General features: G+C 35.2%; 1 protein-coding gene across 2 annotated transcripts in view; it reads right to left on the reverse strand.

Moving 5' to 3' along the window:
* The window catches only part of LOC149784588 (uncharacterized), a 115,461-nt gene that overhangs the window by 56,873 nt on the left and 44,657 nt on the right, over window positions 1-13,931 (reverse strand). For both annotated transcript variants that reach the window (XR_016413898.1, XM_089932653.1), the window contains exons 7-8: window positions 10,865-11,007; window positions 2,313-2,564 (exon numbers count right to left, since the gene is read on the reverse strand). Coding sequence is in view for 1 of the 2 variants with exons in the window: in XM_089932653.1 (XP_089788779.1) it covers window positions 2,313-2,564; window positions 10,865-11,007 (395 nt within the window). In the remaining variant the exon portion in view is untranslated. The remainder of the gene's footprint in view (window positions 1-2,312; window positions 2,565-10,864; window positions 11,008-13,931) is intronic.

Below are 13,931 nucleotides of genomic sequence, written 5' to 3' on the forward strand. Positions count from 1 at the left end.
TTTTATTATGAAGAAACATAATCTTAATATAATAAATCAGTTTCTTCTTCACATACGTTACCAGATCATAATAGTTAAGGAGAAAAGTTAAGAAGTGGAGGGAGATACACCCCCTTGTACTGGAGAGACCATATCCAGTACCATAAGGTATATGATACAGCTCCTTGAAAATCAGACTCGAGAATAGACTCCGTATGCCACGGAGTGGCTTTGGAAGACAGTTTCCTACCACCAAATCTAGTCAAAGATTTGAAAGAATATGTTTATGACTCTTGTCGAACGATCGAGGTGAATAACCTGTTGTGCAACAGACATATGTCCCACCAAATCGATTTGAACCTTTAGGATGAAAAATCTCTGACATAAAAGTTGCAAAAGAGACTCAATGACAATTTAAAAAAGAGCAAAGAGTTTTACTCAAATGCAATACTTGTGCTGACTGACCTAACCTTGGGAGGCAAAAAGTGAAGCAAATTCAGTTGATGTGGCATTGTTTTCTTATACGGATAATGAATAGCCAACTTTATGGAGGATACAAGTGAATGTTCTGAGATGATAAGAAGGATTCAGAAAATGCTGCACCTTGCCATTTTAGATAGTCGCCACAGTGGAGTTGTCAGACAAAATAATAACTCAATTCCCATGTAGATTTTCTGGCCACCAATATAATGCTTTTAAAATCGCTTTCTTCTTGAGAATGTTGATATGTAAATGTTCATGAGGGTGACACACTCAACTAGCTTCTAGGAATGGGGGATGGAAGTATGCCCCACCCTCCCCAGTCCTATATGCTTGCCTCCATACAGATTGTTATTTCTGGTAGTATGGCTTGCAAACTTGTTGGTATATCCAAACTATTTAAAGTGTGGGTTCCCATCTTTGAGATGGAATTTTATATTGTACAGAAGCAAGGGACCCACCATTGTACTAATCCAGTGTTTGTTTCTGAGGGAGGCATACTCTGTTTACTCGTGTATTGAACTCTGGAAATAGACAACCAAAATCTTAAGATGGTACGAGGTCAGAGATGTCACTGTTGACAAGGAAACTGAGGCTAAGGAGACTAGCACATGGTATAATGTCTTGGTCCAATATATAACTCATTTGCCATTTTTGCAGAATGCAGTCGTTATAGGCAAACTGCAGGAACTTCCTGAAGATATGAACCACATTGATTGCATAGTGTCTCTAAGAGATAGCAGTTTGAACCCATTTTAGCGTTTCACCAATGAGTTGTTCAACTTTTCATAGGTAAATGACTGGGCCATGAGCACCATATTTATAGCTGAGAAATCCCTGGATGAAGGAGGAGTAGCACTAATAGTCCCCTGGAAACGTTGTCGGGTCCATAGGTGATCATGGCAAATTTTTGTCCCATTCATAAGTGAATGATTGGAGCCTATCATCTACCACAATCTGTGATAACGATAACTTCAAGATGTCATTTTGAGATAGAGAGACTTTCATTAATATAAATTCTTACAAAAGCGATCACCCTCTCTCTACCTCTCATCCACTTTTACCAGTGAGAAGTGTGGTTTTCGACACTGTAAATTCATTAGGACAGCTTCCAAGAATCATGTGTTCTAGGGAAGTCCCCGTGATAATTTGTGTTTATCACCTTGCAATCCTTCTGCTGTAGCTAAGAGTGCATTTAGCGAAATTGATGTCCTTGGTGGCTTGTTTGTGGATTTCTTCAGCCTGATCATTAAAAAGAGCTGATGATGAAGATTGCAAGAGTAGCTTGAAATTATGATGATCTTTACTAGGTCATATTCTTTTAATTGCTTGGTCAGCATCATTTGAATATGACGCAGTTACCCAGATTTGGCACTGATTTCACGAATCCCACAATCTTTTTGACTGACCCTCATTTAGATAAGCTTTTCAAATTCCTTCTCCCTACTTGTTCCTAATTTGTAACTTGAAAATGGTAATTAATTCTTTTAGTCCCTGCAAATTCAACCATACATTGCATTAACATTATTTTGCACACACTTCAGTCCTTTTGGTCATAATTGTATGTAAGATACTAAGCAAGATTTTAGGGCAAAATAACCATTTTTGCGTTCAAATGCCTACAACAGGACACGTTCAATGATAGACCTCAACAAATATTAATCTGGCATAATTTGTAGCCAAGTCCTGCAAAATATATGTACGAAGAAAATGATTTAAATGCATCATATTAAACTTAATCTGTGAATCCATTGTACTTACTGGGTACCAGTCATGATAATATGTCTTCAAATCTGAATCTGAAAATTTTATATGTATCATAGATGTTTTAATCTGTAGGTGTAAATGTGTACCTTCTCTCCAGCAGCCTTACGCCTCATCAGCTCCTGTTCCAGAGGAAGCCACCGTGCAGGTATCTCCTCGCCCCAATATGGCTGTTGTGATGCTACTTCTACAATTTTCCTCTTCAAATCCTCTAATTTTCTGTCTACAACAGTGTTGTCAATGGCAAAGTCTTCATCTATCAAGTGAAACCTGGTAGGTTTGTCTTTTAGATAATAGCGAATCTTTCTAAAGTATCTCGCACATATCTCATGAGTTTTGGCCTAAAATGAAAAATGTATATTTCAAAAAGGTGAATAAAGGCAAATGCAACTATTGTATCATGGACAGCAGTTAAAGAATTGATGTGTGTATTCATCAGAAGTTTTGTGTTTTCAGCCAGACAATATTAACTGTATGTGGTTTAACTGCAAAGCAGGAAGCAGGATCATGCAAACTATCTCTTTTAAAGTTATTGTCTTGTAAATTTTATTACACTTTTGTTTTTTGCATTCACTTTTGTTTTTTCAGCCAGACAATATCAACTCTCTGTGGTTTAATTGCAAAGCAGGATACAGGATCATGCAAACTATCTATTTTAAATGTAAATCTATTAAACTTTTACTTTTGTATTCGCTCATTATGTGCATCTTAATCAAAATGTGATCTAATTTAATTTCAAAATGTTCCCATTTTAAAACTTGTATACGATACAACTCTCTGGACTCATTTCTCTGTCAACCTGTCTACATGCCAACAAGATATATGTTTTGAAAGCCTTTCTAACAATAATGAGTCTGCAATCCAACTAGCCATATGATTTGGTTATATGCAGGCCATGATAATGGTAATAACATGCTATATATTGTGGTTATATGGAGACCATTTTGACAATAATCAAACCTCAGTACGTATGCACAAAAAAGATAGAAGGTGACAATGTTGTTTTTTTTTTCTTCAAAAATATATTTCTCTTTATGGACTTGCAGTGCTTACATTTAAAATTTTAATAATGAATTTGATGCATTTTTTCTCTCTGTCAGGATTATTTACTTTGCAATCATTTTGTATACATCTTATTGTTGATACAAAATACATAAATGTAGTCCAAACACAACCATATTGCTGCGCCAAACACAACAAAATTAATTACATGATCCTTAAGTGCAGTGATGCTAGAGACAAAAGTGAGCCTGATATCGCTCTCCAGGACTGCATAGATTAACAATGACAATTTCATTCAAGATAAAAGTCATTTTAACGTTCTGATAGCATATGCCTATTGACAAAGTTTTAATTAAAATCCCTTCTAACATAATGCATTTAAAGAAATAACAAAACAGTTAAAAAGTGCAAGATAACCTCATTAATATTTATCAGTCTTACTCATAATAAAACTGGTGTAAAATCTTAATCATAAATATAGTCACTAAGTTACTGACAAGGTCAGCCCATTGGAAGCAGGAACATCTTTTTATCATGTGTGGATTTAACTTGCAATTGTACAAGCTGAATGAGTCAGATGCAATAATAACTAATTAAAACTCATTGATCACGTTCGTTATCAAACTCTTCTGCGATCATGATGTTACAAGTCCATTTGCTATCATGGATCAAAATCTGAAATATGGCCTTCAGACTTAACACATTTTATGCAAGATAACTATATTATTATACATGAGTTTCACTGGTTATGAAACATTGTTTGATCTCTTGCTAACATAAGACCACATTCCAAGTTTTATCAAAGTCAGTTTAGACGTATAATTTAAAGAACAGACGCATGCAACTGCTGATAGACTGATGATGAAAAATACAGAACCAAACCACAGGCTAACTTATCTTTATTGCTGAATTCCCAATGGAAAACCCTAAGTTAATTTAACATTATTGATGGCTGACGAATGGAGAGTTATACCATACAATAACTTGACCTTATTGATGAATGATCAATGAAGAGCTATCCCATAAGCTAACTTGACGTTATGGACAAATTAACTAATAAGTAAAACCTACACAAAGTGAAGCTATACTTTCCTTGTTTTCTTGTATTAAAATTCAAATAACATAATGATTAAGGTGGAACTCTATTTTATTAAAATAAAATACGATATATGCAGTCATCTCAAATCTATATTCTCTCTCAAACATTCTCCCACATAATCTAGTAGTAATAATGCAGAATTATAGCATCATATTTTCAAGTGGATGCAACTGAAAACGTCAAAACTGCTTTAGTCTGACTATAGTCCTGTCACACAGTTGAGTTACTGGAGACACGTGAATGGCGTTATAATGAGTGAAGATAGTCCTGTCACACTGCTGAGTTACTGGGGACACATGATTGGTATTATAATGACTGAATGGAGCCCTTTCATACAGCAGAGTTAATGAGGATAGATGATTAGTATTATAATAACTGAACCTAGTCCTGTCACACAGTTAAAGTACTCGGAGTACATGATTAGTATTATATTCATTGACTCTAGTCCTGTCACACCCAGTTGAGTTATCGGGGACTGATGATAATGTAATGACTTTAACTAGTCCTGTCACACACTGAATTACTGGGGACATGATATATCATAAGAATAATGTAGCACAAGACTAACTGTTCAGTCTGCAGAAGGTACACAGTTTCATAATATAAAACCAAACATCAAATAAAATTTATATTAACCTGATATGATCTTAAACAAAAGATGGCACAGTTAAGCTATTTGGCTCGAGTCATTGGTTGGGTCTTACGCATACCCTGTATAACTATTTGCCTTGTGTCATTACGTTGGGTTTTACTCATACCCTGTAAGCCATTCGCTTGTGTCACTTGTTTATGTCTTACCAGACCTGCCAACATAAAGGCAGTTTACTTATTGCCGTAAGATTGACCAGTTTTCAGTAAGGTGTATTAAAATATATATAACTGCTACTGTAAAGCTGGAAAACGTAATTAAAAGTTCAACGCATCAGCGATAAACATTATATTCAACTAAAAACATTGTAAAGTACGCGTGGACTTTATTTACCACTACTACAGTTGCACAAACTCTAGTTCCAAACCTTATGCAGCTCAATGGCTTGTTCTATCTGTAAACGTGACATAATTCGTGGAAATTATTTTCCATTTCACATGATGAAGGTAATCATATCTCCCACCACGAGACATACTCAAAGTGACACGTGATGTCTAATTTTCGTGTTTCCTTTCCATCTTTTATTCACAAAATTCTGTGTAGTCCTTTTTATTATTCTGTGTTGATTAGTAACACATGTCTAGAAGCTTATTTTCCTCTTAAACATGCGTTGCTTTCTGGATGCCATTTTTAAAAATTCTATAATCAACGATTTGATCATGCAAACACTTCACATGAACAAATACGTGCAGCTTAAAGTGTCTAGCGAGCTTTTCTAAAGTGAGACTAATTTTGCTAATTCTAAGATGAAACCCGGATCCAAATAACACACGGATAAACCAATTATCCACACTTTACGGCAACGATAATTTTCCTGTAGTTTTTGCCAGTAGGCCGCAAGTCCGGATTTTAAGGGTAATTTTCATAAGACTTATAACAAAATTGTAAGAGTTGACAGTCCTATCTTACTCGTACACCGGAACGCCATTTGGCTCGAGTCATTCGGCTGGGTCTTACTTATACCATGTATATCCATTTGGCTTGTGTCATTTGGCTGGGTCTTACGCAAACCCTGTGTAGCACTTCACCGAATGCTGCATGGTTGGATTTGATCTTTTTTATATTGACATGGCTCTTGATGTAATGCAGTTAATACTCATTTGTAAGCATGCAGGTAAACCCCAGCTGGCATTATATTGGATATGGTATTAAACAATATTTGCTCACTGTGTCCATTATTTTGGATGGATAGTAGAGGGAACAGCATGAGACAAATCAATGTAATTGTGTCTGCCATTGTGGATGGATAGTGTGGGATTATCATTAAATTATTTCAATGAAGCTGTGTCCACTGTTGTGAATGGATAGTGTGGGAGTATCATTAGACAGGTCATTGTCACTGTATCAACTACTGTGGATGGCTAGTGGGGGGTTTATCATGAAACAGGTCACTGTCACTGTATTCGCTATTGTGGACGGAGAGTAGAGGGATCAGCATGAGACAAATCAATGTAACTGCATCTGCTATTGTGGATGGATAATGTGGGATTATCATGAGATTAATTAATTGTAACTGCATCTGCTGTTGTGGATGGATAATGTGGGATTATCATGAGATTAATTCAGTGTAACTGCATCTGCTGTTGTGGATGGATAGGGTGGGATTATCATGAGACAGGTCCTTGTCACTGTATCCACTATTGTGGATGGATATTGGGGGTTACCGTGATATACGTTATTTCACTGCATCCACTGTTATGGATGGATACTGGGGAGTTATTGTGAGATAAGGCATTGTCAATGTATCCACTATTGTGGATGGATAGTTTGGAATTATTGTGAGACAGGTTATTGTCTCTGTATCCACTGTTGTGGATGGATAGTAGGGGATAATCATGAGACAGGTGATTGTATCTGCATCCACTGTTGTGGATGGATAGTAGAGGAATCATCATGAGACAAATCAATGTAACTGCATCTGCTATTGTGGATGGATAATGTGGGATTATCATGAAATAAATTCATTGTAACAATATCTCCTGTTGTGGATGGATAGTGTGGGAGTAACATGAGACAGGTTATTGTCATTGTATCCACTATTGTGGACAGAGAGTGGGGGATTATCTTGAGACAGGTCATTGTCACTGTATTCACTATGGTGGATGGATAGTAGAGGAATCAGCATGAGACAAATCAATGTAACTGCATCTGCTATTGTGAATGGATAGTGTGGGATTATCATGAGATAAATTCAATGTAGCTGTGTCCGCTGTTGTGGATGGATAGTGTGGGATTATCATTAGACAGGTCATTGCCACTGTATCCACTATTGTGGATGAATAATGGGGAATTATCGTGAGACAGGTCATGATCACTGTATCCACTATTGTGAATGGATAGTATGGGATTATCGTGAGACAAGTCATTGTCAGTGCATCCACTGTTGTGGATGGATAGTGTGGGATTATCGTCAGACAGGTCATTGTCACTGTATCCACTATTTTGGATGGATAGTGGGGGATTATCGTGAGATAAGTCATTGTCACTATATCCACTTTTGTGGATGGAAAGTGTAGAATTATCGTGAGATTAGTCATTGTCAATCTTTAAAAATTTATACAACTGCCTTCCAATATTTTGAACTGAGTCATGTCAGGCCAAGGTCCTATCCAGTGTAACTCTGTTATTCAGCTATAAAGACAGTGTTATTTACAACACTACAACATATGCATCTTCCTTATTTAGCAAATCCATTATTATAAAATGATGCTCAATACTGTAATTCTATCCAATTTATGCAAGTGTGTAATTGACAAAACTAAACTTTCCATTAATCTATAGATATGATGCACCTAAAAAAAATAACTGCATATTTCAATAGTAGGGCTATTTGCATAGATATGTGTTGTAAGAAACAATGTTCATGATACTAATATAACCACATGAAAGACTTTTTCCAGGAATTTGTCATTCAACTATGTACCATTTGTATGCCCCTCAAATGCTACATTAAACTGACACTAGTTTCTTCAGGCCATTTATTCGTCAACAAAATGTATCAATGTTATGATGTAGAAGTATAAAATAGTTATACAACGTATTTGATCTTTGATGTTAAATGCAGCCTGTAGATTGCCTTTGTATATTTCTGTATTGAGGACCATGAGAAAGCTTTGTTACATATTAAGTTAGCTACCATCATAAATTATTGTAGAAGCAGTCTCAATAACAATTAGATTGTGTAGAAGACATGATGGCGGTGATTTTGGTCACATTAAACAACCAATGGTATTATTATTAAATTGGTTTTAAAGGTCAGGTAGGGGATTATTTGTGTGTTTTTTTCAAGAAAACATTTTCATGTATGATTTGTGACAATATGATCTATAAGGGGATTCAGCAGAAATATTAAAAATTGTTGAAAACGGTTTCCCCCTATTATAGAGAAATTTTAATAATCAATAATTGTCTACTGATGTAAATTAGGTCAATATCATAGCCAGTATAAGTAACTGGTTATAAAGAGCATTTAATTATAAAATATAAAGATGTAATACACTTTTGTGGTTGTGACCTTTGTGTTAATTTTTTTGTGATAATTTTATAAATGTTTGCACTGCCATGAATAGCTGCATATTAATTCCATCAGAATACATTGCATTGCGGCATAATAATGTTTTAATTGCAATTTCGGTCAGTAATGTGAAGAGAACATCAAGTCTCAGAGTTGTATAATTAATTATAAGGGTTTATTACACTATCAGAAATATGCGTCATTTTTTTTAAAATTTGACACATATATCTCTGAATGTCAATTTTGTTGTTCACTTTTTTCAATCCTCAAATTGTCCACACTTCTTGGAAGGTCTTATATACATTCCCAAAGAAATACATAAAGCAAAGCATTGCTACAGCATGCTGATATTTTGGGACATTCAACTTGAAACAGACCTATCAACCCTAACAAGATCGTCTCAGTAAGGCAGTTGATTTTTTCTTTAAGTTTTACGGTCACGTGTAAGAAAATATGATGTATTTCTATTTTAAAGTTGGTTAGTATTAAATTAAGTAGTTAATTTATTATGAGTAAATGCACTCTAGGTCGCAGTGTGGGTGTTTCTGCGATATTTCATGACAATTATGCGAAATTGGTAGGTGTTTCAAAAAGAGATTAATTCTGAAGATGGTAGACCTGCTGGTATATTAAACGATCCAGAAGAATCATCTTACTTTTGGAATAAGATGACTTCATGATGAAAATTCCTTCTAATGGTTTAGATACAGCAACAGCAAACACTGCTATAAATGCTGCCCGCCATGAAAACAGACAGACAAAAGCCCTATCTAGACATATCAGTATCAAACACTGCTACGGATGCCGCACTTTTGAAAATTGAGAGACAAAAGACTTATCTAGATATTGTAATATCAAACATTGTTATGGATGCTGGCCATAATGAGCATTGACAGACAAAACCATTATGTAGACTTAGTAACAGCTAATACTGCTATGGATGCTGGTCCCCATGAAAACTGACAGTCAAAAACCCTATATAGAGATAGCAATATCAACACTGCTATAGTTGCTGACCCAAATGAAAACTAACAAACAAAAGCCCTATCTATATTCGGTAAAAGCAATTACTGCAGCTATAGATGCTGACCCCAATGAAAACAAACAAAAACCCAATTTAGACTCACTAATAATAAACACAGCTATGGATGATGGCCCCTATGGAAACGGACAGACAAAAGCCCTATCAGACAAACTCTCCTGGCATTGTACCCACATACCCAAAAATGATGTCTGAAAATATCGGCACCATATATATCTGGAACTGAAATGTTCCATTACACTGGAGCCACAAGTTCAAAAATTATGGCATTATAAGAATTGTAACAAAAGGTACACTGACAGATGAATAAGTTTATTCACCTGTTCAAGAACATTCCCCAACCATTAATTATACTTGTCAAGATAATAAGAAATGTGCTTACTTTGAAGCAACATTAATCCAATAGACTGGATACTACTAGATTCCTTGTTCAGCTAGTACAGGCATACAAATTGTGCCAGGAGCTACTTAATTTTTACTTTTCTATAAGGTATGAATCATGCATAGTAGTCATCTTGTCCAACTTAGGAGATATTTAACAAATACTCTGAAATGGATCATGCCTTGTATTTTACCTAAACAGACATACTGGTTTCCTGGAACCATTCCAGAGATTGAATCCACCACAGATTACTTCAACAAGAAACAGATTACTTTAATAGCTGTATTTACTTATAGCTATTGTGTACATCCAAGCCATAATCAACAAACGAACCTTCAGCACTGACATAAATGGAATATCTTCAGGTGAAAATAATTATTTCAGGATTTAAATATGAAAACATTACATTTTGTAACATTGTATATTGTAATTATCATGATTCATTTCAAGTATATACCACTGTGTTGTAAATGAAAAGTTTGTTGTGATAGAATATGATCATGTAAAATTAGATCGGTACCATATCTAGATAATTAATACATACAGTACTGCGAGCCAACCAGATGATTACTTCCAAATATTTCAGCCATCATTATAGATGCATTATGGATGTATATTGGGAACTTTAAAATGGACATCATAATGTATCAGTTATTTATGACAATGCTACATTAATGGCATTTTGCAGTCATCAACTACATGTTAAAATCTGCTGATGTCATTGACAACAATGCTTCGAAGCAAAATGAGATATCTTTAACTTCTCTCATCAAGCCTTGATGAAATCTTTTTTGTTTTGTTTTTGTTATTGTTCTGGGTCTGATGCCATTTTTTCAGTGTATGATAAGCTATACATTGCAGCCAGAACAACTGGTGGAGGAAGAACCCAGGAAAACCCCTATAAGAATCACCAACCCACTGGAAGCCAAATTGTCATGTGACCTAAATTATACCTGAACTGCATCCACACACTCAGTTATTTCTCCATTAGGTTCTTCAGCAGATGGAGTGGACATTAAAGATTTTTTCACTTTTTTCTTCTTTGTCCGCTTTTGGTTTTTCTCGACATGATCATCAGCAGGGAGGGCATGGGCACCTGTAAAAGGGATATATTACTGCAATCTTTACCTTATAAATATAAAGAACTGAACTATGAATATATATTTTATAAATGGAAAATGTAGACATATATTGATCCTGTCTTCATTAGTTTTCACCACTAATGTATACCAATGTCTCTATGCAGACACAGACACAGTCGGGGCAAGATAAGAAGAATTAAATGTGTTCCTTGGGTCTTTCTAGAATACAGTACAAGACGATGTCAACGGCCTTTACAAGGAGCTTCCCACAAGAAGTGGGTAAACTGGTATTTTTTCTGAAAAAAAATTGTTGTCTACATCAATATGTATCCTATATAACATAAGAAAAGGCCAACTGTACATGCTCCAGAACATATCACCAAAGTGTAACAAATTGACATTGACATCATTTGGCAAATGATAATGTGCAGGCATGCACATGAATGTCAATGTAATGTTACTGCCAAGGCAGGTTTCACAACAAATTGATGTACATGCATTGACATGAATGCCAATGTAATGCTACTGACAAGGCAGGTTTCATAACAAACTGATGCACAAGCATGCACATGAATCCAAGTATGATTGCTATGTCATGCTTTTGACACAGTAGGTTTGATAATAAATCAATGTACAGGCATGCACATGGAAGCCAATGTGATATATTTTCTGTGCTATTGCCAAGGCAAGTGTAACAATAAATTGATAATCATTTAAATGATTATTGTCTTTTAGAAACTTATTCAGTACGTTTCAGCAATTTTACAAATCAAATTTATGTTTTTCTCCCCTTTGTGCTTTAAACCCACAATTCGCCATTTCATTAATGGTGAGGGGATCCTCCTGGCTCAGCATGGAATCCTTCCATCCACTTTATCTTTCCATATGGACTCGCTTATAAGTTGACTATTTTTTACTGAAACTTTATTGATAGAGAGTAGGGGTCATATTTTAGGCATGTCATGCAAACAATGTTTTGAATCAAGGGATAATGTTGGAAAGTGTGGATGTCTGCATCACACAAAAATATTGTAAATTCAAATATCTTTACCTTATTATGCAATTATTCCTTTTCCGAAACATATATAGGGTATGCGTGGCTTAGTATTCATTGCATGACAGTATTCAGTACACAATACGTTTATCTACAGTTATCTGGATTTTTATAATTTGACAATATATTTTTGGGTACACTAAATACTTTACAATGCAAAGTGAAATGTCGGTCAATGTTGTTTATCATGGAAGCATATTGCGTCTGTTTTCGTGCAAGTCCTAACAACCAGTATTTGTATTAATATTTGTGTTTTGCTGTACAAAAACCGTGATTGATACAATAAATATTTCGATTTAAGTCATATTTTCCTCTTTCCATAACTTTGATTTAATACCCATGTGATATTTCCTATGTTTTCTGCCAATATGTGTGACCCAATTAACCCTTAAATGGTAAAGGCAGCAATCACTTTGTTTTCAAGTTGATAGTCATTTTGATTGAGCTGTAAATTTAGCACATTTACTTTTTCAATGCCAACGAGAGTACCACATCTTCCTGTAAATGTTTAAACTTATTGCCTTGGCTTATAAAGGCAACATTGTTTTTTGGCATGACAATCCTTGGATCAACCCACATCTGTGATGCTTGCTTGATGCCAAGTAACAAATGGTGATTATTGGAACTACTTGTGATCTTGCCAAATAATTGACATGTTTTCAGTGCATCACTTAACTCATTCGTTCCCGATCCCGTCTTAAATTTTGAGTGATGAGTGAGTGCACACAAGTCGCGATTCCAGAAAGCAATCAGGCCAATGATGAAAGTGCTTTATAGCCCACGATGGTGGAAACCAAACATTCTCTCTCTGTGAAAAGGAAGATAAGATATTTTTAAACTGTACACATATGGGACAGTTAGAATTAACATGTTTACAACTGCACCAACAACAGAAGATTATCTACCTCGCATCATATACCATAGAATTGGACCATTGCCTAGACTGGGCAATGCAGCTGACAACTCATTAACATGATTTCAAATTTAGCTGAAACAGACATGTTTTAAGCATTAACAGGTGTGTTCTCTTGACAAGATGTTACTTGTAATCATGCATTCTTAATATGTATTTTGCTGCACGTGATGTATACAAATTGCTATATTGCTATATTCATGTATAATTCATTATGAAAACAGCTGGAAACGTAGCATTTTCGTTCTTCTATTTTCAAAATGACTATACTGTGGTACTATGTATGTATGTCTTTATGCATGAGAGATATTTGCAAAATTTCTGAATTTCTGTTCTAACACTTTTTCGTTGAATCTGCCAATAAAAGTTGTGAGAATCGGCAAACAAAATAACATTCTATAAAATGATCTGCACCTAAGCATACATTATGCCAAAAACATGCTGATGTATGCCCATATCCATGACATAACATTATGTCACACACACAAACATGTTGATGTATCCCCATGACATAACATGATGAGTATATCACAGTGATGCAAAATTATGAAGAGGAGCAACATTTCTGATACTGAATAAAGTGTATACAGTCAAATCCTGAATTTTGTAGGTACTCAAGGCTGATTTGGATGTTTACACGAGTCATATAATTCTTTGTCGTACCCTATAATTTTGAAGAGGTTGAATCTTGTTAAATGTAGCAAGTCCTTGTGAGATGACCTCTGTTCTGGAAGACTGCTGTCTGACTTGTTGAGCAAGATAGTGTTGTTTTAAAAGGTCAGTTGATGATGTGATCAAAACACAGTGGAATATTTTTATCATAGACAAAACTTCATGAGCTGTAATTATATATATGCTCAAAAACGCCTGTGTATAATGTATTCCACATTTGTTGCTAGTGATCAAAAACAGACCCTAGTTAAAACTACTAAACAGTTACTTGCCAATTATGAAATGACTGACCAGAGATG

The sequence above is a fragment of the Sinohyriopsis cumingii genome, chromosome 14 (genome assembly GCF_028554795.1).
Source record: "Sinohyriopsis cumingii isolate HCF-2022 chromosome 14, ASM2855479v2, whole genome shotgun sequence".
Classification (NCBI taxonomy): domain Eukaryota; kingdom Metazoa; phylum Mollusca; class Bivalvia; order Unionida; family Unionidae; genus Sinohyriopsis; species Sinohyriopsis cumingii.